A 26103-nucleotide genomic window follows, 5' to 3' on the forward strand; every position below is an offset into this window, starting at 1 on the left:
TTAGGTGGCACAGCGGGGCAGTGCTTCTTCCCCACAGCCCCACGTGCCCAGGTCACCAGCCATGTTTCATGAGTGGTTTTGCACCTTAGTCCGAGCCACACGGCTCCTTGGGCATCAGGCTCCCTGCTGCTGGTCCTCCTTGGCCAGCATGGTGACCTGTGCTCGGGGAGGACTTGGGGATGGAAGAGCTGGGGCTGCAGAAGGTCAGGGCTGAGGTGTGCTTGGCAAATCTTTGTGCATGTGTGAGGGTGCGTGGGGTGTGTGTGGGTTGTGCAAGTTTGTCCAGCACGTGGGTGCAGCCAGAGCTGTTAGTCTCAGGGTGAAATGGGTGTCTGGAAGAGTAGTCTGTGAGCAAACTAGAGGTGGGTGCGGGCCATGGAGTGAAGACCCAGGTATACTAAAGTTCATTCTATACTAGTAAGCTAAAGGAGCCCAGCAATGTTCCCAGCCTTGAAGCCAACTGCTAAGGAGCAGCCCATATCTATGCTGGTAAATTATCTTCATCCCCAAAACAGAGGGACATTGCATCCAAGTTGTGTGAAGAGACAGCATGACCTCATTGCTAAACATAGGCAGGAGTTATCTCGGGGAGAAGATAAAGAGGAAGGTGCTCAAGTCACACCAGGGAGTGTTATAAAACTTTATTCTCAGGTCTGGTTACGTTCCAGTACTGGTCCTGGATCTGCTGGAGACAGATGCAGCCTGCAGGACCCAGCAGCTGATAGTGCTGGGACTGAAGATTCAGCCTCCTGCTGGGTGGGGAAGAAAAGAGCAAAAGCAGGTTTATTTGCAAACAAAATGGGACCCAAATCACAGGTTCAGAGCATCCTCTCCTCTTGCAGACAAAATGGGATCCAGATCACAGGTTGAGAGCAACCTCTTTGAGCCTCTGAACCTGGGTGATGGTCTGGGTGTTTTCTTGGAGTGACAGAAGCACTAACACTTGCCTTAGCTGTGGAGGAAGCAGCGCTTCAGTTTCTCTGTCAAGGCAGGAAGCTTGTGTAGAGTGAGGGGATCTTCTTGTCCAAAGCTACCCCCAGGGCAGTCGCTGCAGAGTGCGTGGTTTGCTGTGTGTGCCATCTGACCAGTATGTATCACCACACCGTGGGGTGTCTTACTGCTGATAGCAAATGGTGCTTAGTTACTGTATGTCTTGAAGCTGTTACCAAACTGTGTCAACGTATTTTTTTCTGCTAGTTCTCAAGGTTTCACAGGTAGGTGGTCGTGGGACCAGTGTCCATCTTACCCCTTGTGCACTGGGTGAATGGTGCAGACCTCTCCGAGCCTTAACCTCCAGTTCTCTTTCCCTGTCAAGTAACACGGTGTAGCTGTTCCCCCTCCCCACAAGAGATGCTGTTGGACAAAGTGTGTTTTCAACGAGTTATGACATCCCCAGAGGGAAGGAATCGTACACTGGGTGCTATTAAGAGGATGATTTGTGGCAGTTGCTTTTGACACAGCATTTCTGCTCCTTGAGGCATTGTTCTGCGGTAAACTCTATCTGAGCACTGTAAATGTAACTTCTTAATGGTGCACACTGTAAACAGCATTAATGTTTCTAATGGATAGAAGCACTCATAACCCACTGGGGCTCAGAAAGATTCAGTGACCCTGCCCAGCCTTTCTGCTGTGCTGAATGGTCCAGCAGCTGCAGTGGCTCCCCCATCCTCCTGCATCTGCTGGGGTGAAGTGTAAGGATGCAGATCTGTGCATGGCCAAGCCTTCAACATCTGGAAGGTCAAAAAAATAAATGACCCTGGAACTGAAGCATGCAGAGGCCCTGCAAGGTTGTAGGTCACTTAGTTTGCTCCAGCTTACCCATGCGTGAGAGCTTTGAGCTGGCATTGGGAAGTAAATGCTGTCCCTGGAGAGTGAAGGGAGGGGGAGAGAGAAGCCACTCTGAATGCTCACGGGGCTTTTTCTCTTTAATTTGCACACAGTGTTGAAAAGAGCTGCGATAAAGAAGAGCAAAAACGACCTGATTCATGCTGAAGAAGGTGAGGACCATTTCACAGACATTTGCTCCGTTGGTGAGTACTGGCTTCGCATTCCCCGAGGTTCAGATCTCCACTTAAACGTGTTCATGTCATGTTTCCTCTGAGCGACTTCTTGCCTCCAGAAGCTGCAGTTTCAAGAAGGAGAATGACCACTGCTCCTGCAGCAACACTCAACTTCCCAAAGCAAAAAGCTTTGTGGTTTCACCCTCTCCCCACGCTGTCCTGCTCAGCTATTGCATGCTGCACCCTTTAAAGAGCCTTGCCTAGACGCTTGGAGACTCTGTGCTGTGTTGGCCATAGTGTGATTCTGCTTGGAACATGCACATCCATGCTAATTAAACCCCAATATGTCAAATGGTGCTTCTAAGCCTCAGCTGTTGAAGGGAGGAGAGGAAGTGGACGCTTAGTCACATCCGCCACTAATGCACAGCGTGTGGTTTTGCAGCCTTTGTTGTGTCAATGGTTCCTGGGAAATGCCAGGCAGAGGCCCCAGTTCTCTTGGTCTTGCCTTGTAAGAGGATCTTAAGGCAATTCTCTACATTTTTAAAGCTAGATATGGAGATATCACATTCGTGTGCATGCAGTTACCCACATATCTCCAATACAGAGGGTGGCATCCTGCATGGGATAATACTGATGGTGTGAGTTTGGTGTCTTCAGCTCTCGTGACTAAGACACTGTCAGGCTACAGAGGTGCTGCTGGTGCTGCAGCTAGCAGAGAACCAGGATCCTCCTGAGACGCTGCTGGGGGAGAGGCAGGAAGCAGGTCTGGAGTTGCAGGGAGAGGTAGGCTCTGAGTGCCCAGCACCCCATAGAAGGGAAGCTGATAGGACATCAACAGAAAAACCTTTCGGTAACGGGCTTTTACTTGCTGGCTGGGGATACATCTTCCTGACTGCTTCAGAGTTAGCTAGTTTGCTTATTCCTGTCCCTGTTGTTTGAGTCTGTATTTTGTTCTGCTGCTGAAGCAGCAGATGTTCTCATTATCTTCCACAGAAATGTCTTGGCACCCCAGTTACCACGAAGCAGCAAATCCTGGATGCATACGTGGAGCAGCACAAACAGTACATTTGAGAGTACATGTCCATATATGCTTGCAAGCATGAGTGCCTCAAATGCTCTTGGAAATTTGGCATTAACATTTTAACAGATTTGAGCTGCTGCTGGATTTTATTTTTTTACCCTTTAAATCACAGAACAGTTTGGGTTGGAAAGGACCTTAAGAGTATGTAGTTCCAATGAAGGCCTGGTTGCAGGAATTGAATGTTGCTGAGCATGATACTGACCCCATCACCCAGTGTTGAACGACCACAGTTACCCCAGACCGAGCAGGCTGAATGTTTTGTGACTAAATTGACAGTTGTATGAGAGGTTTGTTGCTGAAAGAGGACAAAAATGCAGCAACCGTGTGCATTTTTGCTCTGATTTATTTCAAGCAGCTCTGATCCCTGCATGGATAACAAGGAGTGGTCATTTTTGGAACATTTGTGGCAATAATCATGAGGTCTTTGCATTCGCATCCAAGTCCCTCCAGGCTCTGGGCACCCATGCCACGCAAACAGATCTTGGAATTCAGCGTTTCAGGTGGCAACGGATGACGGAGCATCTGGACTTGTGGATAATCTGATGCAGAGCTGGGAACTGTCTCAGGAGCATATGGCAGGGAAAATAACAGCAGTGCTTTCCACCTTCTGCAAGTGGTTCACCCACTTGGGAGAAGTGTTTTTGACTTTGATTCATGGAACAAGGCAGAAAAAAAAGAAATGGATAAAGCAGATACTTGCGCAGGCTCCTGAAAAGGCTGAAACTCTGCATAACATAAACAATCGGATCAGATGGGCAATTATGCATAAAGAATATGTTTCTGAGAGAGGGGGTTTTGGATGGTTTTCGGTAATGTTTTGCTGATGGGAGCTAAGGATTGTGGAAGAACTAACAATATAATTACTGAGTGAAGATGCAGACCGGAGTGCTAGAGACTCTGACAGGTCTCTTGCTGGCCGTTGACTGAATACGTTGCACTTTAATTCAAACACAAGTACCTCAATGAGCCTTATAATTATATTATAAAGCTCTATAGTGGTAAAGACTTCCCGGTGTGTTCTCCGGAGTTGTCCTTAGCATTTATTCTTTTCTTTCCTCCCAACTCCCAGCCTTTCTTTCAGCACTAATAAGCGTGCAGCAGTAGATGCTGGCTCCTTCTGGCTTCCCACCCTCTACACTGTACCAGGCACAGGACATTCTTAATTGCCAGACAGTGGAGATTGTAGAAGTGGGTGTTTTCTATGTGAGATCAGTTTAAATACTGCTGCTTTTCTTTTCTGGAAGATCAGTAGAGCCAGTAGAGAGGGGGCAAAAGGACAGCAGACATGGCCATGCAGATCTGAGAGTATAGTCTGGCTTGAATATCTGAGAAGTCTTTACCTGCTAAACAGTATTACAATATGGTGTAACCATTACTGTAACCTGTATTTCACCTTGTTTTCTTAAAGCAGTAGATAAGCAGTATGATTTGTTGGTTGTTTTTTTTTTTTAACTGCCGAAGGGAGGATTATCAAACCAACAGAACATCACTGAGCTTTTCCACAAGGAGCTTGTTCAAAGCCTGGCCAGGGCCAGCCCTGCATTTGGCATGTCGGTGGATAGCCAAAATGTGACATGGAGCAGAGAGCTTGCTTTCTATTGGGAACACAGCACAGCTGCTCTTGTGTAGCTGTGAGGCTTGGAGAACCCATTGCTGTCACATCTGGATGCTTCATCCTTTTTATGGGTGCTGTGTTTGATGTTATTGCAGGATGAAACAGGGTGAGAGTCCCACTGCTGCCAAGTGTTGCAATGTAAGGGAGTACACTCAAAAATTCAGCTGCCACAGCTCAAACACCTTGTTCATGTAACTCAGCCATCTCCAACGGCAGCCCATGCAAGTTATATGCTCTCGTGGTGCTTTGTCCAAGACAGGACCATGTGCATCCTGCTCTGCCCTACTTACTGGGAGGCTCTATCCCATGATGGGGAAGGACAATAGCATATTATCCTAGAATCATAGTACGGTTTGGGTTGGAAGGGACCTTAAAGCTCATCCATTTCTAGCCCCATGCCAGTGGCAGGGACACCTTCCATTAGACTATTTTGCTCCAAGCGTCTTCCAACCTGGCTTTCCTTCCTTTCCATCCTTCCATGGATGGAGCATTCACAACTTCCATGGGCAGCTTGTGCCGGTGAAACAAAACGTTTTGCCACAAACCATCTATAAGCAAGGTTTGCTTATAGTCTCTGAGGGGTGCCAGCACAGCAGGAACCAGGTAGTGGGCAGCCTGTGGCAGTCATGATTTTCCCTGCTGGCAACAGGGTCTGCGGCTGTTGCAGATGAACTCCAAGGGGTACACGTGTCTGAGTAACGTGTGCTGATTTCTCCTGCCTCAGCACTGGCCGGAGATTGCCTTTTCATCTTCTGTTTGAAGAGTGCCTGCTGCCACAGGGGGAGAGCTTACATTAGAAATCATTTTTTCCGTCGACTTCCTATTGTTAAAACACTTGACTCTCTTCCAGGGTTTCACACCAGACTCAAAATGTAGCTGATACAGGCAGAATAGGTACAAATGAGTAGCTGTGCCCAAAATATGAAGTGGGGAGGCACATTAAGCCCTCTGCTGTAGAAATTCATGAAGTTGGAGGGTGAAATAAGGAGACTTCACTCAGTTCAGTAGGAAGGGCTGGGTCTTTGCCCTGTCCTTGGAGTAGGGGAAAGAGGGACTAGCTTTCCTGTTGCCAGCTGCGCTGCCCAGTTTCAAGAGGATGTGCTCCACACTGCAGGCAACGATACCACTGTGCCAGGTTCTTGCTGAACCTCCAGGCAACCAGGAACACAACAGTTATGAGTTAAACTGGGATATTCAAGATCGCTTCATAGAGTTGGAAGCCTGGTTTCTTTAGATGGTAATGCTGGGCATTCATTCATGAAGTTCTAAAATCTCAGCTTTCATCCTTCATGATGTCATTGCAAGCAAGAATCCCTTGCTCAGCCCATAGTCAATGTGCCCAGCTTTCTGCTCAGCCGTGTTTCTGGTGCTCGGGTGCAGATCTGTGTGCCCAGCAACATCCTCCAGCTTTTTGCTGGCCGGGATGTGGTGTGGTGACTCTTCTTTCTATGCCAGGGTCTCCTTTTGCCCGTGCCAGTTTGAAGAGTGGGAAGAACGAGAGCTCATCCTACTTCAGGAGGAAAGAGAAGATGTTCCGGTTCTTCATCCGGCGCATGGTGAAAGCTCAGAGCTTCTACTGGGTCGTCCTCTGCGTGGTTGCCCTCAACACACTCTGCGTTGCGATGGTGCACTATGACCAGCCAGAGAAGCTCACCACTGCGCTGTGTGAGTACTGGGGACTCCATCTGTCCTCTACCAAGGTCTTGCACTCTTGATCACTCCGAGCACTGCTGTCACATCACCATGAGGTCTGGTTTTCACCCTCCTATGCCTCCCTCAGATGAGGGTCAGAAATGCATTAATGAATGTTTCTAGTAACTCAAGTGTAACTGAGTTGCACAATTCAGAATAAATCTGCCAGGTCATGATACTTGTTTGAGATGGGAATGTTAACCTAAACGTTATCTGAAACTTAGACGCATCCATTAGCATGGCAGAAGGATTTGCTCCTTAGCAGCCTTTATGAAAGGAGAGGGAATGGCTGTCAACTTGGGTAAAGGCAGGTTTCTCCGTCTAATCAGTATCTTCCCAGAGACCTGCAGAATTCATGCCACTGTGCAGCTGAGCTGCATCTATGGGTGACTTTTGCAGTGGACACACTTAAAGCTCTGCCAGGTCTGAAGTCTCTGGTGTAGCATCACATGCTATCTGGAAGATAAAAATGTCTCTCTGTGCTTATAGAATCATACACTACTTCACTGCAGTTATGGCAATTATTGTCATGTTCTTTAAAAGGTTGCAATTTTACAGAAGGTCTTGTTTGATAATTGTGTCTTCCTTACTAATGGTGTTTGATTAGGTGGGATAGATGTCACAATGTCCTTCTGTGAAAATATGTGCAACTGTGATGATAGTAATACCACACAGAAGATTATACTGTATCTGTGCAAAAGCTTTCATTTTAGCTTGGTTCCTGTGGTCACCTATCAGTCTAGTCTTCAGATAGTCTGTAAGTGCTTTTGAAGTATGATTATTTTTATTTAAATTGCATATTGTTTTGTGCTATGCTGAATAACAGACAGAGGCAGCTTTCTGCAGCCAAAGCCTTTAAACATCAATGTTACACTGAGGTTGCAGACTTGCTTGTGAAACCCATTTTAACAACCGTGGAGGGTGAGGGACAGAGCTTTTTACTCTATTTTAATGAAGGTTGTGACTCCTAGAGCTGGAAAACTGTTACAAATCAGTAAGATAAGAATATGGTGATGCTGAAAGTGGGACACTGCAATTTCATCCTTCTGATGGGAAGGGATGGAGGGTCTGTTTCTGGAAGAGAGAGCCATTGCATTGACCACTTCTGACTATAAAATGGCCAGGAACCAATCTGTTGTTCAGCACTTGATATTCAGATGTGGCTAGTTCAGAATTTGTTTAGTCAAACTTCTGAAGCAAGAGAAGAGAAGACTAGGACACCCCCCCCCCCCCAAATACTGCAAACAGTCTAGGTCCATAATTTTTGATTTATCTACCTACATCTATTTGATTTCTGTATCAATTAGAAAGCTAAATATTTCTAGCCCCAGATCCTTAGGTTTTACCTTATTATAAGGAAGCAAACACCTGAAGTTTTTGTTTCATACACCTAGAAGCTCAAGAACACTCACAGCTCTGGCTTCAAAACCTCGCTCTTAATGCTTGCTGAAACATTAATAGCACCAGGTAACTGGAGCACTAATGAGAGATGCTTCTTTCAACTCTGGGTTTATTGTTTGTTTTTTGATTTTTCCTTTTTCCTTCTTTTTTTTTTTCCCAAGATTTAGACCAAAAAGAAAGACAGACTACACAGAAGTCATTCTTACTCACTCATTTCCTAAGATTAACAGAGGATATAGTATGCTACACTGGCAGAATAATCGCAAATTTAAGGTTTAGGATTTTCCCTTGAAGTAGGAGTAAATGTTAGAAAAAAACTAATTTTAAGTCTTTCAACTCAAAAAAAGGCTTCAGATTTACAAACTCAGTTGTGGGAACACCTTCTGTGTAACTTCTCTAAGAGAACAGAAAGAAATCCGTAAGCCAGCAAATTCTACTTGATGTTCATACGAGAGCTGGGAGGGATGTTTCTGTTGATTAGAATTAAAGCTACAGCTTCAGGTGGGAAATGTACATGGGACAGAGGCCACAAATTAGGCTTCTAACCTACCTCAGCTGAAGATGAAACGTAGGGAAAGTTGAAATCGTGCTGTGCCTGGGATCAGGTGTTGGGTGGATCCTTCTTTCAGGAGCTCTGCATGTGTCCCTAACAGGATTGTCAATTAGTTTCAGGAACACTTGGGTAGCATACTTTGATTTCTTGGTGTTAGGGTACCACCTAGCTAAGAATGAGGCATCCCATTGGCTTATTTTTATGTAAAAATCAAAAAACAGCATAGAACCTCTTGGGAGTTTAAATCCTCATCCTCCCAGCCTGCCTTTGCATGGGTAATGAACTAAAGGTTTCTGCCCATTTTCCTGGGGGATTTTGGAATCCTAGAATGGTTTGTGTTGGAAGGGACCTTAAAGCTCATCCAGTCCCAACCCCTGCCATGGGCAGGGACCCCTTCCACTAGAGCAGCTTGCTCCAAGCCCCTGTGTCCAACCTGGCCTTGAACACTGCCAGGGATGGGGCAGCCACAGCTTCTCTGGGCACCCTGTGCCAGCGCCTCAGCACCCTCACAGGGAAGAGCTTCTGCCTAAGATCTAAGTTAAATCAAGTTTTCATAGCATAATCTTTCCTATGTTTAAAGTTTAACATTGGTTGCAGGGAATATTTTATGCCTTAAGAGGTGTGGGACTTTGTTTGTAACTGGTTGCTTTGTTATTGTGGTCATGGTAAAACTGGACTTGGCCCCACTCACCTCCGCCTGCCCTAAATCACAGCCAGCCTGACTTGACCCCAAAGTAACACATTCCGCTCCCTAAGTGGCTTAACCTACTGGGGAGTGCTCCTTGAAAGCCCTGTCCCACCCCAGATTTGTGTACAAATCTATTAGTTAAAGGCAGAACAAGATATCACAAAAGCAGGGGAATTTAAACAGCTCCTGGAAATACTTGGCAAAATCCTTCAACTCTAAGAGTGACAATTTAAAAATGGCTTTAAGGTTAATCCATGATGAATGAACTTTGCTATACAGGAGCAGGACTTGGTTTGTCTGACGTAGAGCAAGAGAGAAGTAGCCAATTCTAATTATGTTGTCTCAGGGAAGGTGCTTAGAAATGAACTGAGAAAGAGTTTTGTGAGCTTGTAGAAGTGGGAGATGAGGGTGGGAAAGTCTGGGAGGATCCACTAAACTCTGAAACTCTACCCAGGCACCTCTAATTCAATTATACCTGTCTCTCTGTGGAGAAGTCTGATTACATTACAGATTAATTTTACTTAACGGGCGGCAGAAGCCTGTGGGTCCTCACTGATTTATTTTTCCCTTGGTCTTTTCTTTGAGATTTTCTGTTCTTGAATTGTTCTGATTAGCTTTCTCTGCTTGATATTCCATAGTACTGCAATTGCTTTGGAAAAGGAGGTGTAGGAGCTTTAGAAGAGGCTTGGGATTCCTTTAGTTTAGATTTGATGAGGAATTCTTTGAACTCTTGGGGTGTGATGAATAACAGGACATCCTTTATGGCCCTGTAATTATCCCTGAATTAGATCAGAGATTTTCCTTCTCTGTATGAAAAGACTCCCGTACCAAATTACAATAGGACTTTTTGCCATACTACACATGGACGCATGGCATGTTTTGCTCACTGAAGCATGGACCTTCTGTTGAATAAGTTGCAGTTTCTCATGCAGCCACCCATGGTTGTCATCTGTTTGCATTAATTTCTACCACTGCCAGTGTCCTCAGAAAGCAGAGCCTTCTGTCAGAAGACAACTCTGTAGTCTAGACTCAAAATGCATCACCAAGATCTCGTAGCAGCAAAGATGCATCTTCAACTGAGGGCAACAAGCTGGCAAAATCCATAATGTGGGCACAAAATGGAAGTGCAGGATTAAGGTATTTTCCAGTTGGGAACCAGAGTTCTTTAGCCTCCACAGGGTGGGCTTTAGGGTGCATGGTGAGAAGGTTTTAGGATCAGTAAGGCTTCGCTTGCAAGCCCTCTCATGGGTCTTCCCTTCCCTTGTGGCTGCCCTCCCTGAATCAGCGCTCTCAGTGTTTCTAAAGCTAACATTACAGTGATCCTGGACTTGCTCCTAAATTTACAACTGTCTAAAACCAAGGTCCAGAATGTCTCCTTTCTGATAAATACAATATTTGAAAACAGTATTTTAGCCATTTTGGCCTGAGAACATCTTCCCTGTGTGCTATGCTGCACCATGTGCCTGGTACAATTAGGCCTTTTTGATGATGTTGTGTTTGCCTTTGAAGTAGATAGCCAGCTCCCTCCGGATATAAATATGCAACATTTGCAACTGTGAGTAAAAAGGCTTTCTGGAGTGAGCATATTTCTTTATGGCTGCTGAATGTTTCACGTCTGCTTTGTCTAAGAGCAGGAAGTTGTACTCCATTGAGGTTCTCTTCATGGTTGGCTTAATGTGTGAGAAGGATGAGGAAAGAAAACCAAAGCATCTACTCCTAATGACAATGGACTTGGGGACAGGGCAGAAATGGAATTAATCCACGGGTGATTGACAAAAAAGAGCTGCTAACTGTCTAATTCAAACATGCAGGACAAAAAGATGCTAGCACAGTCTTTGCCAATGGCACAAATTTGAAATGAGAGTATTTGTATCAAACTTTTTTCCCTTAAATCACATTACAAAATGCTTCTGCTTAAGGCAGATTGAATTACATGTGGGGTCTGAATACCAGGAGGTCCAAACAATGAAATTTCATTTGCAATTATATAGGCAAGGCCATGTCAGAAAAAATGATGCTTCTGATCTGCCACTGGAGAAGCTGATTCATTGCAAGTCAATTCCCTCTGCCCAAGTTGTTCACTGTGTTCATATTTTCCTCACCTCCTTGCCTCCATCCCTTGCCCTCACAGTGCTATGATTTGTAGTACCTGGTACCTGCTGAAATAGAGCTGTCACTGTCTGGTTTGAACTCTGATCTAGATGGGAGTCATCAGCTGTGAAGGGTCAAGCTGGGTGGCTCTTTAAAGAGTAACAGAAGAGAGTTGTTTCTTGGACGTTCTGAGTTTCTAATGTTTCCTGTTGCTTTTTTTTTCAATCAAATATTTCTTGGTTTTGTTTTATTTAGCGAGGACCTTTGCTAGCTTTTTTTTCTCCTACGATATCCTGGTTTTACATGTGTATTTGCAGGATGTGTCAGTCCGATGATGGAACATTGCACTTGTTGATACCTGGGTTTTGTTCGTACTTCTGCCAGATGGGTGACTGAACATTAATCCTTGTTTCTTTCCTCCTTCTTCTTCTTTTGCAACTATGAAAATTGTCTTGGCAAAACGTACTGAGATTTATTGGTGAAAATAACAGTAAAACTCCCCCTACCTAGTATTTTGTTACTCTGTGGAAGCTTATGGGATGTACCTGGAATGTAGCTCTTAAAGGTGAGTCTGGTGAACAGATAAGAGGATGAGAATCTTCGTGCCAGTGTGAGATATGAAGCAGCAGGAGGATGTGCAATGCTTTCTGTAGTCTGATCTACAACCCCTCCCTATGATTTTAACTTTTGTCTGCTAACTAAGCAAGGCCACCAGTTTCAAAGCACTGGCTTAGTGTCAAACCTTGTGACAGGGAGACTTTCCACTGAAGTCATTCCAATAAGCACCATTGGGCTTGCTGAGCTCTGCCAAGCATGAAGCTGAAGACGTAAGTGATAACTACCCAGCAAGAAGAGACTCTTGTCAGCACAAACGCTGGACAAGCTTTCCCTCCGGGCTAATGAAATGGGTGACAGCAACAGCAAAAATTCTTTCACATCCAGAGAAGTTGCATATGCTTTACGGGGGAGTTTTGCCTTCTATTTCTTACCATTTCCAAAGTACATGTGGTGCAGAATGGAAGTTCAGGATGTGACCTGGAAACTAGCTTAAGCTTCAGGTTTATGTGGCCAGCTATTAATAATTCAGGATTTTAACATTCTTAGTTCACAATTATGATCTTTTTAATTCAGTGCAAAGGAATTCAGTACCACTGAACATGTGTTTTTTTAAAACTATGTGGTTTTGTATTCCTGAACTTGTCAGCCATCTCATTTTATGCCTGCCATTGGTTTCCTGGTCCCTTTCTCACACCCTCTGCACTCATGTAGTCAGATGGGTTGCCAGTGAAACTGTGGATAACTCCCTACACTGGGATCCCTTGTGCTGCAAACAACTGTTTGTTTGTTGAGCATCTGATATCAGAAAGGAGAGGAAAGTTGCAGCATGATGCAGATGTCTTGCTTGGAGAAGCAAGATCCAAGTTCAAAGGGAGATGGAGGCATGCTTGCTCCTTCATGTGCTTTCCCTGAGCACTGAGATCCAGTGGATGGAGCCTACCTCTCAGTAGGAAAAAGGCTGAGAAGTTGGCAGACTTCATACTTTGACATCTTATTCCTCAAATGTGAACACTCTGCCTTTGATAGTTTCCTTTAATGATATTGCTCCTATTTTCAAGAGGAGTAGGTTGCATGGTATAATTAATACTCCTTGTATTTTCTTCTCTATTGCAAATGTTGGCAGAAGTGTCCTTGTAGGCTCCTCACTGAAGTGTTAATAAAGCCTTTCTCATCTGATTAATGCTTCCTGGATTTCATGTCTCTTTATGCCTATGCTATTCCATGACTGCCTTTCATCTGAAATTTAAAACCCCTTTTTATTTTTTGATAATTGAAGCTGTATTTTTTCCAAGCAATTCCAAAAGACAAGCAGCAATGGGAGATGGGCCTGGGCCAGCCACACTCAGTATGAATGTGCGAGGCCGTGCATGGAGTGAAAGCCATGCATTCCCTCATCTCTTTCCCCACACTCATTAGCTGAAGCCACATATTGCAGGTGGTGTACAAAGCACTTGGAATTCAGGATTATCTAGCTGAAATCTTCCTCCTTGCCTTGTGTGTTCTTGCATGTGTTGCCCCCTGTATCTCTGTGTGCACCTTTGAGAGAAGTTTGGTACCGTCCTTATTATTCCTGAAGTGATAAAACTGAAATTATAGAAGATAACTTTCCTGTAGCTTCTATGCAGCTCCAGCATCTGAGAACCTTCTGTACTGCACTAAGCAATGTGATTAATTTCCACTCTGTGAAGTTTGATTCTTTCCCTCATCATTTCTCTAGAGGGAGAGGTTTGCCTTACACTATTTGGTTTGTTTTGGTAATGTAGAGGGGGTTTTGCCCTTTTCATGTTTGTTTTTTAATATTCCATTGTTGCTGTTGCTTATTGCCCTCCAGGTTTAAACTTGCATGACTTAAAATGCCAAAGGCAGTGTTTTCTGTAGCTTCAAGACCTAAAAACGTGATGTGGAAATTGCAGTCTCCAGCTATATTTTCTTTCTGCCCTTTGTTTCATCATAGGTGATAAATTTCCTCATCAAAAGCTTCACAGCCTATTTGCCCGTGCTATGTGAAGCAGAAGGAAACAAAACTTGTTCTTCCATAATTATATGGTTATACTGACATAATAAAAATAAATGTGGTTACGTGCTAACAGTAGACACAACACCTCTGAATATGAGCTCTCAGAGGCAGCAGTTCCGTTGCATCTGAAGGTATTTTTATCATGAGAGGATGTTACAAAAGCTTACACCCTGCTCCCAAAAGTGCCTGTCATGTGTAGGTACAGAAGTCCCAAACGCACATTTGCAAAGCATTATCTGTGCAATTAAATGAGACCTTTAGCGATGAGACCTTTAGATCCAGAGCTTTCTTTTGAAACTCCCTTACAGAGATGATGAGGGTGTTATTTAATGCTCATACCACCTTTCCAGAGTACACATGAAGCACTGCCTTCACAGTTCCTGAAGGCTGAATACAGCTCGTGGTGCGTATAGAAATAATTATGTGAAGCTGTCCTCAGGGTCCTGTTTGCCATTCCAGAGGGATTTTCTCCTGGCAGGAGGCAGTCAGTGTTGTGAACAATTACCCTTGTTCCCCACATGGCGAGGTCTGCCTACCAAGGTCTTGCGGACTAATTTAATCTCTTCTCCTGTTTGCAGATTTTGCAGAGTTTGTTTTTCTGGGTCTGTTCCTTACTGAGATGTCTTTGAAGATGTATGGGCTGGGGCCGAGGAATTACTTCCACTCTTCATTCAACTGCTTTGACTTTGGGGTAAGTCTTGTGGACGAACATGTGGTTTTCCCTTTATTCAGTGGGGCTGGGCATTTAAGGGTGAGTGTGGGAATCCATGGGGAATGGTGCTGTGTGTGTGCCTTCTGTGGGAAGCTGTCATTGTATAAATGAGCTGCAATGAGACACATTAAGCTTCCCCTAGTTATCATCCTTTTTGAAGAAATGTGACAGCTGGGGATTGCATTTCCTCATCAAGCTAGAGGGTGTTCGCAGCATCAGCACCAGTAAATGCTCTGATTACTGAGAGGTTCTCTCTCCCATTTAAATGAGGTGATTGAAAGACAACCCCCCCCCCCATCTTATTGCTTACCTCCCCAGTCAACCATTTAATGGCCTTTACCTCAAGATACATAGACAGCACTTTTCAGACATGAGTGCCCAGAAGCAGAAGCCTAAACACATGATTAGGTGACAGAAAGGTAATAACTCACATCCTTTTACTGCAGAAATACGGTCTCTCCTCTTCATGTTAGAACTACAGCATTGAAGTGTCAATAATGGGGTCAGTTTTGACTCTGTCTAACAAGGAACGTTGCATGCAGATGTTAATTTATTCATTGAAAGCTATTAGGCTGTAAGGTGTCCTCACACAGGTTAACTCAGCATTTCTCACCTTTAGAGTGGGCTGAGCACTGCATCCCAGAGCTGGAAGCAGTCTAGAAGGTTTCTTTAGCAAACTAGATATGAAGCTTATGATATAGCCACAGGCAAGAGGGAAACAGGTCATTGTACATATCATCCAGTCCTTCTCTTCAAGATTTAGTCTGTTGTTTATAGTCTTTATCTGCCAAAACGCTGGGAGTGATTCTTCTGCCCCATGGAGCAAAATTCCTTGCTTTAGGTTTGCTCTGGCAATGAAGGAGAGGAAGCATTCTTACCTTCAGTAAGTGACCATTCCTAAATCCAAGGCTACAGGTATTATAGAATCCTAGAATGGAAGGGACCTTAAAGCTCATCTAGTTCCAGCCTCCTGTTATGGGAGAATTAAGAGCTTGGCCTAAGCAAGAAATGAACCTATTGGTCTCTCTGCTTTGCATCATGCTATTGTGAGCGCAGCACTGGAAATAAGTGTTTCCCAGGAGGTAAAGCTGTTGGTCTAACTCTTCCTTCTTTAGAGGATCCATAGGGATCCAGCTTCTATCTATGTTTCTTCCTCCTCGCCCACCTTCCAGCCTCCAGAATTAATTCAGCTACTTCACCCCCGCTGGGACATCACGGGGATCTGCAGTCAGTTTAGTTTGACAAACCATCAAGATGAAACCATTCAAATGCAAAAAGTGAAACAACAAATCACAGCGGCATCAGTCTTGGGAGCAACAGTCCAGTGAGGTCTCATGTGAAACAAGCTCCCAGGAGGCCGTGTGGAGATGACAGCAAAATTAATTATCAGAGGAGACACATATGGAGTGTCTCAGGAAAGGTTTCTGCTGATTCATGAGGGAGTCTCAAGAGTGAAAGACTGTGGGAGAGTAGTTTTGTTCCTTCTTTTTCTGATGGAAGGGACTGGATCAGCAGATGCTCTGTCTTTGCCTTTCCTCTGCATTTTCTGGAAGCTGAGGGTACAGCATTTGTTGCAGAGAAGCTACAAGCAGTGCTGTAGTTTTGAAACAACATTCAAATTTCTGTTTCCAAGCTGCTGAGTCTCCCAGCACTGCTCAGGTATTCAGACACAGCTCTTCCAGCACTGAGTTCCCATTACGGCTCCCTCTCACAACGCAAGCCAGCTGCTTTCAGGGGTCTGGTGATAACGTGTTTATGGTGCTTCATGCAACTGGGGACCGTGGTCAATGGGAGCTCTGAGATGCTGGGTTAATGCAAGTAATAACTGCAATTGGCAGCCAAATGCCTGTCTTATTAACTGTGCAGTAACCTGTGTGGATATAATTGTCCTTTGCAATTGTGCTTAACTCATTAGGGGTTATTTTGTGCTTTTTTTAATAAAGGATTTCAGAGATTTCTTTATCACTTGAAGTTAATCCTCTGCTAGCATTAAAACAAGCAAGGAAAACACAACAAAACCTAAAAATCACCTTGATTTAGGACTATTTTTTAATAACCTGAGAGTCTAGCTGATGATGGGCTCTACGTGCTAGAGATTTTCAGGATCTCTTAATAGCTATTACCTTAATTGCTCTCCTAAAGACTCTCAGTTGCCAGAAGTTTCAGGTAATCTTGCCCACACCTGATGCTTCATTAGTATCAGGTATGGAGCACTGTGTCTGAACTCTTCATACACAGCTTCTGCACTGCTGTGTATGAAAGACTTCTGGTGCTTTAGATGGGAAGGGGAGGATGGGGCAGTGTCCCCTGCATCTGCAGGCTGTACTGACTATGCTGCATTGGGTGGGAAAATCAAGTGTTGGCGTTTGGTCTTGCCCTTTTGTAGACTGGAATGCAGAAAGTTCATAGTATCCCAGCCTGGTTCGTGTTGGAAGGAACCTTAAAGCTCCTCCAGCTCCAACCCCTGCCACAGGCAGGGACCCCTTCCACTGGAGCAGCTTGCTCCAAGCCCCTGTGTCCAACCTGGCCTTGAACACTGCCAGGGATGGGGCAGCCACAGCTTCTCTGGGCACCCTGTGCCAGCGCCTCAGCACCCTCACAGGGAAGAGCTTCTGCCTAAGAGCTCATCTCAGTCTCCCCTCTGGCAGGTTAAAGCCATTCCCCTTGGCCTGTCCCTACAGGCCCTTGCCCAAGGCTCCTCTCCTCAAACAGAAGTTCCTGAAGAAGTTGGATCAAGGTCTTTTAGTGTTGTTGGCTAACTCATGATATTGCTGAAGCCTTCATAAGAAAGCCAGCACAGACCTTGCTCTCATTCTTGTTCTGTCATCAGCCTCCTTAGGTGAACCGCGAAGAACTAAGCAGAAGTTTTGCTTTATGTAAAATGGACTCTTGTTGCAGGTGATCGTGGGAAGTATATTTGAAGTCATTTGGGCTGCAGTGAAACCAGGTACCTCCTTTGGCATCAGTGTCCTGAGAGCGCTTCGACTGCTGAGGATATTCAAAGTAACAAAGTAAGTCCAGCTCCCCTTCTGCTCAGATTAGACTTTTAGCACCATACGGAACCTGTATCATCAGCAGGATAACACTCTTGTTAGTCCTAACGTTGTACATCTGCACTGACTCTAATAGGAGGCAGGAAAAGAAGTTTCCCTTTCCTTGGCTGGGCTATCCATGTTTCTGGCAGTTTAGGGAGTTCCTGAGCCTGTGTTTGCATCCACAAGAACTTTTAATAGCCCTTTCCCCAGGATCTTGTGGAGGTTTGTCTGTCCTTGGGTAGAAGACTCCACAGTGCAGTGATGAGCATGACAGCGTCCTTCTTTTCTTTGGTTTTAGGCTTCCTTGAAACAAAAATCTCACAAGCTGATCACTTGTTTCTTGTGATAAGAGAAAAAAGTTTATCCATTTTCTAAGCTCCATAAGCTGCCCACTGTCCTTATCTGCTGTGGAGCCAGTGACTGTTCCTTAAGTATTTAGGAAATCCTTAGTATTTAGGAAATACCAAGCTCCCCTGATTATTGGTAAGTACCAAATCCTGGCACCTGAACCACTGTGTTCACACAAATATGAAGTGTGTTGCTGCTGCCTGTGCTGTGTCTGCTCTGGGTATGTCTGAGGTTTTCAGCCTTGAGCCTGAGAAGCTGAATTGTCACCAGGAGTTGGCTTGCCCCAGCTTTTCAGTTGTCTTCATGCTCATGCATTGCACTAACATATGCTGGCAGTAGCAATTTAGAAATCCATCTAGAGCAATTTCTGCAGGATTTCAAAATTATGGCGTGAAAATTGATGCTGCTGTTGTTTTCCACCTTTTTCTTTTTTTTTTTTTTTACACCATTTAGACCATTACCTCCTCATATCTCCTCTCTTTCCGTCACTTCCTTAGTTGTTCTTAGCTTAAAGTAACAAAAGGGGGGACAGCATCTCCCTCCAAAGCAAACCCAGCCATCTCAGATTGATGGAGCACAAGTTATCACAGTTGAGAACAGTAATTTAGAGTACCCAGGTACTTTCGCAGCTATTCAGGCACATGGGTTTTGTCAGCTCTGCAAGATTTGCTCATTTGCTAATCATCACGTAGACCCAAGAGCTGTGTGGGACACTGTGCCATTTGTACTGGGGGACAAAGGAGTTGGAAATGTGAAGCTCTATGAATGTTCAGCAAAACAGGTGGATGCCTGCCCCACAAATATCACTGTAACATCACCTGTGAGCTACTGCTAGTTATGGAAAACTCCAGGATTTGTAGGAAATTCATAGCAAGTCAGCAGTTAATTTTATCCAGAGCTACTGAGATTCAATGTGTCTGATTGTGTGTTGTACTTTTAAATAATTTTGGACATTTTTACATGCTAAATTGATCTTTCTTGCAAGTTTTGACTATTCAGGTTCTTAGCCAATGTAATAAAGGTTTAGGCCTGAGATGTAACTTAGCAAAGCACATCATGGAACCAGCTGAGTGCTATTCCCCTTCTTAGAACAGCCAATGAAACTCTCACCTCACTGATGTTGAAGTTCCCTTGACCTCACCATGTTATTTTTGAACCTGACATGATAAATGTGTTCATTGCGTTACCAGAAGCCATGTCTCATCCCCAGCTCACATGGAGGTAGCTCATTGTTGCTGGGCCACATTCTCCCAGTGCCTGACCAGCTCAGCCCTAGCATCATTCATGGAGAGTGACCAAAGCAGTGGCACAAGGCACAGATTGCTGCCTACGTGCTCTCATTACAGTCTTTATTTTACATCCTGTCCCTCAGTAGTTTTCTTTTTCCCATCTCTTTCATAGAAACTTTCCTCTGAAAATCCATGTCCTTTTTTTCCTTTGTGTTTAATAAAAGCCAGTTGCAATCCAATGCCTTGAATAATCGATGGTATTAGACCTTCTGATTCACATCTCCCAAATCGGTGCCTACAGACAGCAGAGTGATGCAGTAGTTAAGAAGTTAAATTACAGTCAGCCTGAAATGTGGCAGAAAGCTGCACTATGAGTGGACACACCTAAAGAAGGGGTAAAATCCAGCAAAGAGGACAAGAAGAAAACAGCTTCACATGTTCTCCTCTTTGTCATCACAGAACTGAATGGGGACTGGCACTTGTAGAAATGCAGCTCCTATTTATATCCTGGCTCTGTGTATTCAGGCAGGATTTGGTGCTGAGCTATTCCAGGGCAAGGCAGAGCCTCCCCATGTGTTTCAGGCACGGTTGTGTTAGCTGCTTTTGTGGCAGGCATTGCTTGAAGCTGTTGGGTCAAATGGGGGAGAGCCATGTGAGCAGTAAATGCTTCCTCCATCTCCAATGATAGAAGCTCAGCCCCTTTTGCTGAAGAGTGAAACCCTGACTAGATCTGGTCCTGAGAGATTCCCCTGAAACTCTCTGTCATTGTATGATGACATAACTCTTCTTGGAATGGGTCAATGGGAATGCAAGATCCTGCTTCTCCTGGGATGCACATCAGTACAGAGAACCATGGGGTGGTTCAGCTCTCCCAGCTACACCTGTGGTAAGGAAGGGGAGGGAAACAAAGATAAAGAGAAGAGAAAGGATGGTGTTTCTGTGCTTCTGACTCAAGCTCTGAGCTTTTCTCCCCATCAAATGGGAGGAATCCATGGGCTTCCTTCTGCTGGATACCCAAGCTGCGCTGCAGGAAGGAGCTTAGCATGTATCTGTCTCTAAAACTGCAGCCAGAGGACACACAGGCCAGGATGGTAGAGCTGCTGCTGAGAGTGGCCTCTGAATGGCAGCTCTTGGTGCTGGGTGGTGGAGAAGAGGAAAGTCACTGCACAAAAAGAGAGGAAAATCTTCCCCCATGGTCTCAAAACTTTCATCAGAGGACACGTGAAATGGCTCTAAATCACTCGATCCCTCCCGTCTGCTCCAGCCCTGTTGTTCTGCCTGTCTGTCCAACAGGAGATTGTCAAAGAGCTCCTCTGCTTGATAGCTCTTTCTGCATTTTCTGATTCATTAATTTTCCTAATATAAATGCTCCCTGCCTGTTCCCAGCAGGGCAATAAAGCCAGGAAAGAGAGCTGTTCCTGAGCACCCTCCCGCACGTTGTCACTCAGTGTGCCTGACTCTGAGTGTGCCAGGAGCCATCTCAGGGGACAGGAGGGATAAAACCAAACTAACTTCGGTATCTGGCCAGAGGCGACTTGCATGTGTCAGGCAGGATTCATGCTGAGCCATTCCCTCTTGCCAAGTTGGAGTTAATGTCCCAGATTTGTTTTCATTGTCCGAAGCTGTTGCTTGGTCCTGGATGCTTAAACCATGTGGTTGAATTGCCCCACGGTGAAGGCATCGTGCGTGAATGGAATAGATTCCTTTTGCATGAATGCGTGTGTTGAGCATCTACAGAAATCATAGATGTCTGAACATGTGGGAGTTTTCCACTTACGGGTATTGACATCTGACAAGCTGGACAGACACCACAAAGACATCACACTGGAAATGAGCTGATTTGTGTCTTACAAAGGGAGGTTTTCGCTGTCCCCATTCATGACATTGATACATCCCTGGTTGGACACCCCTGCTGGCTGCCATGCTGAAGGAGAAAATACAGAAAGGTTGAGATCTGCATCAAGAAAGGAGTTACTGAGGAATTAAACCAAACACTGCCGTTGCATACAACTGCTCCGCATGGGTACATGTGCACCGAGGTGGCCATCTCTGCCCTTGAGATCCTACAAGAAGTTTTGCTCCTCAGTGAGCTGTATTTTCCAGTCATGGAGAGTCATTTAAAGATGCTGATATTCCTGGCCATTCTTTTCCTTTTCTATAATAATAGATTGTATTAGTTTCTTACCAGAGGCTCTTCTCCCTCTCATGTTCTCTCCCTGCTGCTCTGATCTCCAATGCAGGTACTGGAATTCCCTGAGGAATCTGGTGGTCTCCTTGCTGAACTCCATGAAGTCCATCATCAGTTTGCTTTTCCTGCTCTTCCTTTTCATTGTGGTGTTTGCTTTGCTGGGGATGCAGCTGTTTGGAGGACAGTAAGTGTAATTCATCGTTGTCCTTTCAGGGGTAATCTGAAAGCATGCACATGGAATGCTGCAGGGATGAAGGATTCACATCCTGGGTACAGGTGTCAGACTTCCTGGGATGCTGAGAAGTGGTCGCTGGTTTGTAGGACAGCAGATCCTCTTCTGCTCTTTTACTTGGAGCTGAATTCTTCATAGTTACCCTAATTCAAGCTCCTGTGTCATTCCATGGTCCCCATGTGCACCCAGAGCTCTGGAGCAGGGCTGGGGAGGCAGCACTTTTTTCTACCATTAGGGAAAAGGCAGATTCTTTTCCCTGAGTTTATTCACTTGGAATATTTTGTGCTGGAAAACACAATTCTGCTGAAGCTGATTTTTTCTCATTAGAAATGTTGCTTGTGATGAATTTTGCAACAAGACATATCAAAATATTACCATTTGAGCTGCAGCATGGATTTTGAAATGAGAAAATGTTTGTTGTATGTTTGTTTTTCCAGACATTTACTGTTTTATCTTTAAAATATTAAAATGAAATAATCTGCTAAAAGGACAATTTCAGGTTTGAGTTCCACACTGGAAGCAAAAAAACCTCTTGGAGTGATTCGTTCTGCAAAATCCTTTGAGATTTCTCTTGTTCCTTTTAATTGTGGGTGAAAATGAATGTCAAAGCATTCTTCAGCAATGAAATTGAGTTTCTGCTAATAGTTTTGTTAAGCATCATCTCAGAGATGCCGCCTCAGAACGTATCAGAGATGTTCCCCTCTGTGATTGCCTGGGGTGTTATTGCCAGGTGGAACAAATGTTGCTCCCTGACTCAGTTTACAGGGTATTATGAGACCTGCTTGTCCCTTACTGCTTTTGGGTTTATTTCTTCTTTCTAGATTCAATTTCCAAGATGAAACACCAACCACGAATTTTGATACCTTCCCTGCTGCCATCCTCACAGTATTCCAGGTAAAGCCGTACCTTGTCCTGGGAGAAAATGAATTCCTGGGCATCTCTTTCTGCTTATGGTGAATTAAAGAGAACTGGAACAAAATAGGCATTTGGTTAAATAGATATTTCTGAGCCTGGCTTAAAGTCTGTTTGTGCCCATGCCTTCTTCTGAGGCCCCTGCCTGGGGCTGCATGGTGGGATGGCAGCACTTGCATGTGCCCTGCTGCATCAATGTCCTTTCTGCAATCCCAGACAGTGGTTGACCTGTTTCCCTTTCTCCTGTGGTTACCATAATACGAGGAGAGAGGCCTGAGCCAGCTCCAGGCAGTGAGGGAGCATTTTGCACTGTAACAGCTCAAGATAAGATAATGCTGGGTAAGAATCACAGTCAATGGGGAAGCTCAGAAAGAGGCATCAGCCTTGGGCAAGTTTGTGTGATGGCAGGAGGAAGTCTGCAGCTCTGGCAGCAGCACTACGCAGATTTAAGAGCCTAATTTTGCAGCTGTTCTCTGCATGCCTGTATTAAACCAGTTATTTCAGGTGTTTCAAGCAGAGATCTGAGGGTGCTGCACCCTGCTCCATGTGCAGGTAACATTCACAGCTCTATGGAAGACTGCCTGGCATTTATAGCATTGGCCTATTCTTGATGTGGACTTGACTTTGATCCAAACTTTCATAGGTCTCAGCAAGGCTTGGATTATGTATTTCAGTGTCATGTCCTTAAAAGAGGGAGGAAAAAGGAGGGAAGCAAGGAATTGATGAAAATATTTCGATTAAACCAGAAAAAGACTCTAAAAGAAAATGTGTCCTATGACCACAATGACCTTCATATGGGTATTGCTTCTCTCCAGATGTGAAGCAGGTTTGGTAGTATTTACCTTGCAGGATATTGCAAATCATGGTAGATTAGTATTTGCATAGTATTTTTGGTACTCATCAAAGAAGGGCTTATAGAAATGTAAAGGTATTGCCACAAAGCCAGACCTGAGCCTGAGTCAGGCTCCAGATACGAGCCTGTGGAAGTGTTCGTGGTTTAGTTTGCTTCTGGGACTAGAGCAATACTGTTGAGAGTACTTAGCTGAAATATTTCCTTTCTATCCCTGAGGCAAACACCCCTGTAATGCAGTGGCTGTGGGATGAGGGAAAACACTGTTCGTTTGATGACATTTGTATAGTAGAGCTATGAACTGAAACCGGCAAAACCCGTCAGCACTGAATAAGCTCAGAGCAGCCTCACTGAGGCTTTTTGATAACCTCTGCTCCCAGTCCAACCCCCTTCTCCACTGAATTGCAAATAACGTTTCTTCAATGTGGGCTTTGGATTCTCTTCTAACCTTGTCTTCATAAACTCGGGCAAGAAGTAACGCAGGCTTCTTCGGTTGCTGCTCTAATGAGCAGACTAGCATCGTTCAGTGAATGCATTTGATGCGTTGTATCAGGCTTTATTATGTTTGTTCAACCTGTCTGTTCCTAACCCCTTTGGAGAGTCTTTGTTTGGGAAGAAGGTTTAAAGTGTTCTGCAGCCTGCCATAGCCCTGTTGATCTCAGCAGATCTGGCTGGGTCGCAGTCCCCTGTCACGCGTCTCCAGGTATTTTTGTCACCTGGAGTTGGCTGAGCTCAGTGCTGGGTGCAGCTGAGCACAGCTCTCCCTAAATGCCCTTTGAAGAGCATTACATGTTTTTCTGCAGCTCCTGGCTCCCAAGAAAGTCTCTGTGAGCTGAATGCCAAGTTGTGTATAGACAAAATACAAATGCAAACTATAGTTTGTTTCTAGGCTGAGAGAGCTGGGTTTGTTCAGCCTGGAGAAGAGAAAGCTCTGAGGAGACCTTAGAGCAGCTCCAGTGCCTGAAGGGAGCTACAAGAAACCTGGAGAGGGGCTTTGGCTAAGGGTCTGTAGGGCCAGGCCAAGGGGAATGGCTTTAACCTGCCAGAGGGGAGACTGAGGTGAGCTCTTAGGCAGAAGCTCTTCCCTGTGAGGGTGCTGAGGCGCTGGCACAGGGTGCCCAGAGAAGCTGTGGCTGCCCCATCCCTGGCAGTGTTCAAGGCCAGGTTGGACACAGGGGCTTGGAGCAAGCTGCTCTAGTGGAAGGTGTCCCTGCCCGTGGCAGGGGTTGGAGCTGGAGGAGCTTTACGGTCCCTTCCAACACAAACCATTCTATGATGATGTATATACACATGAAAACTAACTAGTTGCATCTCCCTATTCCAGCAATCGAGTTGGAAGTGTGTACAATACCTGTAAGTGCAGAGACTAAAAATCAGGAGGTGTGTTAACTATACATGCTCTCCTCCCTCAGAGCTGCCATGTGAGTAATCACATGCTGCTGGCTGCTAAGAGGCAGAGCACTGGTGACCACTGGAGGTAAGGAGTCACAGTGGCAGGATGGGACCAAGCCTCAGCTCTGCTGATGGGTGCCCTGCTGAGGTTTGGGATGCAGAGCTGGCTTCGGTTGGATGTCTGAGTGCTCCGGCTGGTCTCACTGGCCTGCCCGAGAGGTCTGATACTGATTTTCCTTTTACTCAGGCCCTTCCTCAGGAAAGCATCTCTCTTTGAGGACAGCCCTTTGGAATGGTGCAGCATGATTCCTCCACAGCTGAGTGTCTCCCACTGTTAATGTGCTCATTAGCCCATTAAGGTTTCACAGCAGCTCTTGACAGTTGTTTTTATTCCATCACCTGGTGGCTCCTCAGCTAAGCCTAAGTGTTAAATGATGACAGGCACTCCACAGAATGTTCATTTGGGGTAGCCAAAAGCAGTTTTAAGGCCAGGGAAAAACAAAATGTTTGGGTTTCATCTCACTCCAAAGTCCTCTTTGCTTACTCCTCTCCTTTTGCAATGTTATCCTTTCTCTACTATAGCAAGAAGTTCTTATAGCATCCATAAGCAGAGACTTTATAGAGCAGAAAGGCTTTTACCTACTGCATGTGTTCTGATCCTTGAGGGTTGCTACCTAATGGCTTAAGTAATTCCTCCAGCTGATGGCTGACAGCACGAGCAGTGGGAAGGACACCAGGTCAAAGTGTCTGTCCTCTTGCCAGGGCACCAGAGCATCCTCATCTTTGCCCAGGCAGACTTTTGCAGAGTGACAAATAAACTAACCAGCTGGACTTGCTTATGTGAAGTTGTAGTTTGTGATACCTGCAAGTCCTGGTCTTCTGCAGGGCATAGAAACATTGCCCCTGCTTTCTTTTTCCATGAATGTTTGTGTGAATAGAAATCACTTTATGGTTATTCACAAAAAGCAGGAACAATTGAGGATTCATGGAAATGATGTGAATGCAAGTTTGTGAACAGTGCTTTGCATAATTGAGTGCCAGAGTTGAAAGCCCAGTGCTCTGGTTCCTATTCTCTGATGTAAATCCAGAGTAGTTCTAATGATATGGGTTAGGCTCGGGCTCTGAACTGTGTCCTGAGTTATTTGAGGCCAGATTTTGCATTTAGGATACAAGTTGGTGTATGCACTGTATGTCCTTGTATAGATTTACTCACAGCCTATTGTAGCCATCAGCACCAACCCTGCAGCAAGAGTTTTTCTCTCTGTCAGCAGATGATGACTAGTCCAGAATGTGTAATTGTTTTGAGTGTGCTGCATGCACGTGGGGCTTGGTTACTACAGCATGCATCATGCTTTGGGCTTTTTTTGGTTCTCATTTTATTTTCTTCTACTAAATATAAAACAACTTTCTATTTAGGAATTTGAGCTTCACATCCCAATAGGCATCTTACGATATACTGAAAGTGACTACCCTTGACTCTGCCATGGCAGGTTGATGAAGTGTTGATGT

General features: G+C 44.9%; 1 protein-coding gene across 13 annotated transcripts in view; it reads left to right on the plus strand.

The window, feature by feature from the left end:
- The window catches only part of CACNA1B (calcium voltage-gated channel subunit alpha1 B), a 297888-nt gene that overhangs the window by 158277 nt on the left and 113508 nt on the right, over positions 1 to 26103 (plus strand). For 9 of the 13 annotated variants that reach the window (XM_061479698.1, XM_061479707.1, XM_061479708.1 and 6 more), the window contains 6 exons: positions 1941 to 2030; positions 6152 to 6361; positions 14275 to 14387; positions 17307 to 17419; positions 21261 to 21392; positions 22262 to 22334. In XM_061479698.1, coding sequence (XP_061335682.1) covers positions 1941 to 2030; positions 6152 to 6361; positions 14275 to 14387; positions 17307 to 17419; positions 21261 to 21392; positions 22262 to 22334 — 731 coding nt within the window. The remainder of the gene's footprint in view (positions 1 to 1940; positions 2031 to 6151; positions 6362 to 14274; positions 14388 to 17306; positions 17420 to 21260; positions 21393 to 22261; positions 22335 to 26103) is intronic. The other 4 variants (XM_061479700.1, XM_061479704.1, XM_061479703.1 and 1 more) reach the window with 1 other exon arrangement.

This window comes from Pezoporus flaviventris, unplaced genomic scaffold (assembly GCF_033815535.1).
Source record: "Pezoporus flaviventris isolate CSIRO_AGI_PZ_B2104156 unplaced genomic scaffold, CSIRO_AGI_Pfla_v1 ptg000154l, whole genome shotgun sequence".
Taxonomy (NCBI): Eukaryota; Metazoa; Chordata; class Aves; order Psittaciformes; family Psittacidae; genus Pezoporus; species Pezoporus flaviventris.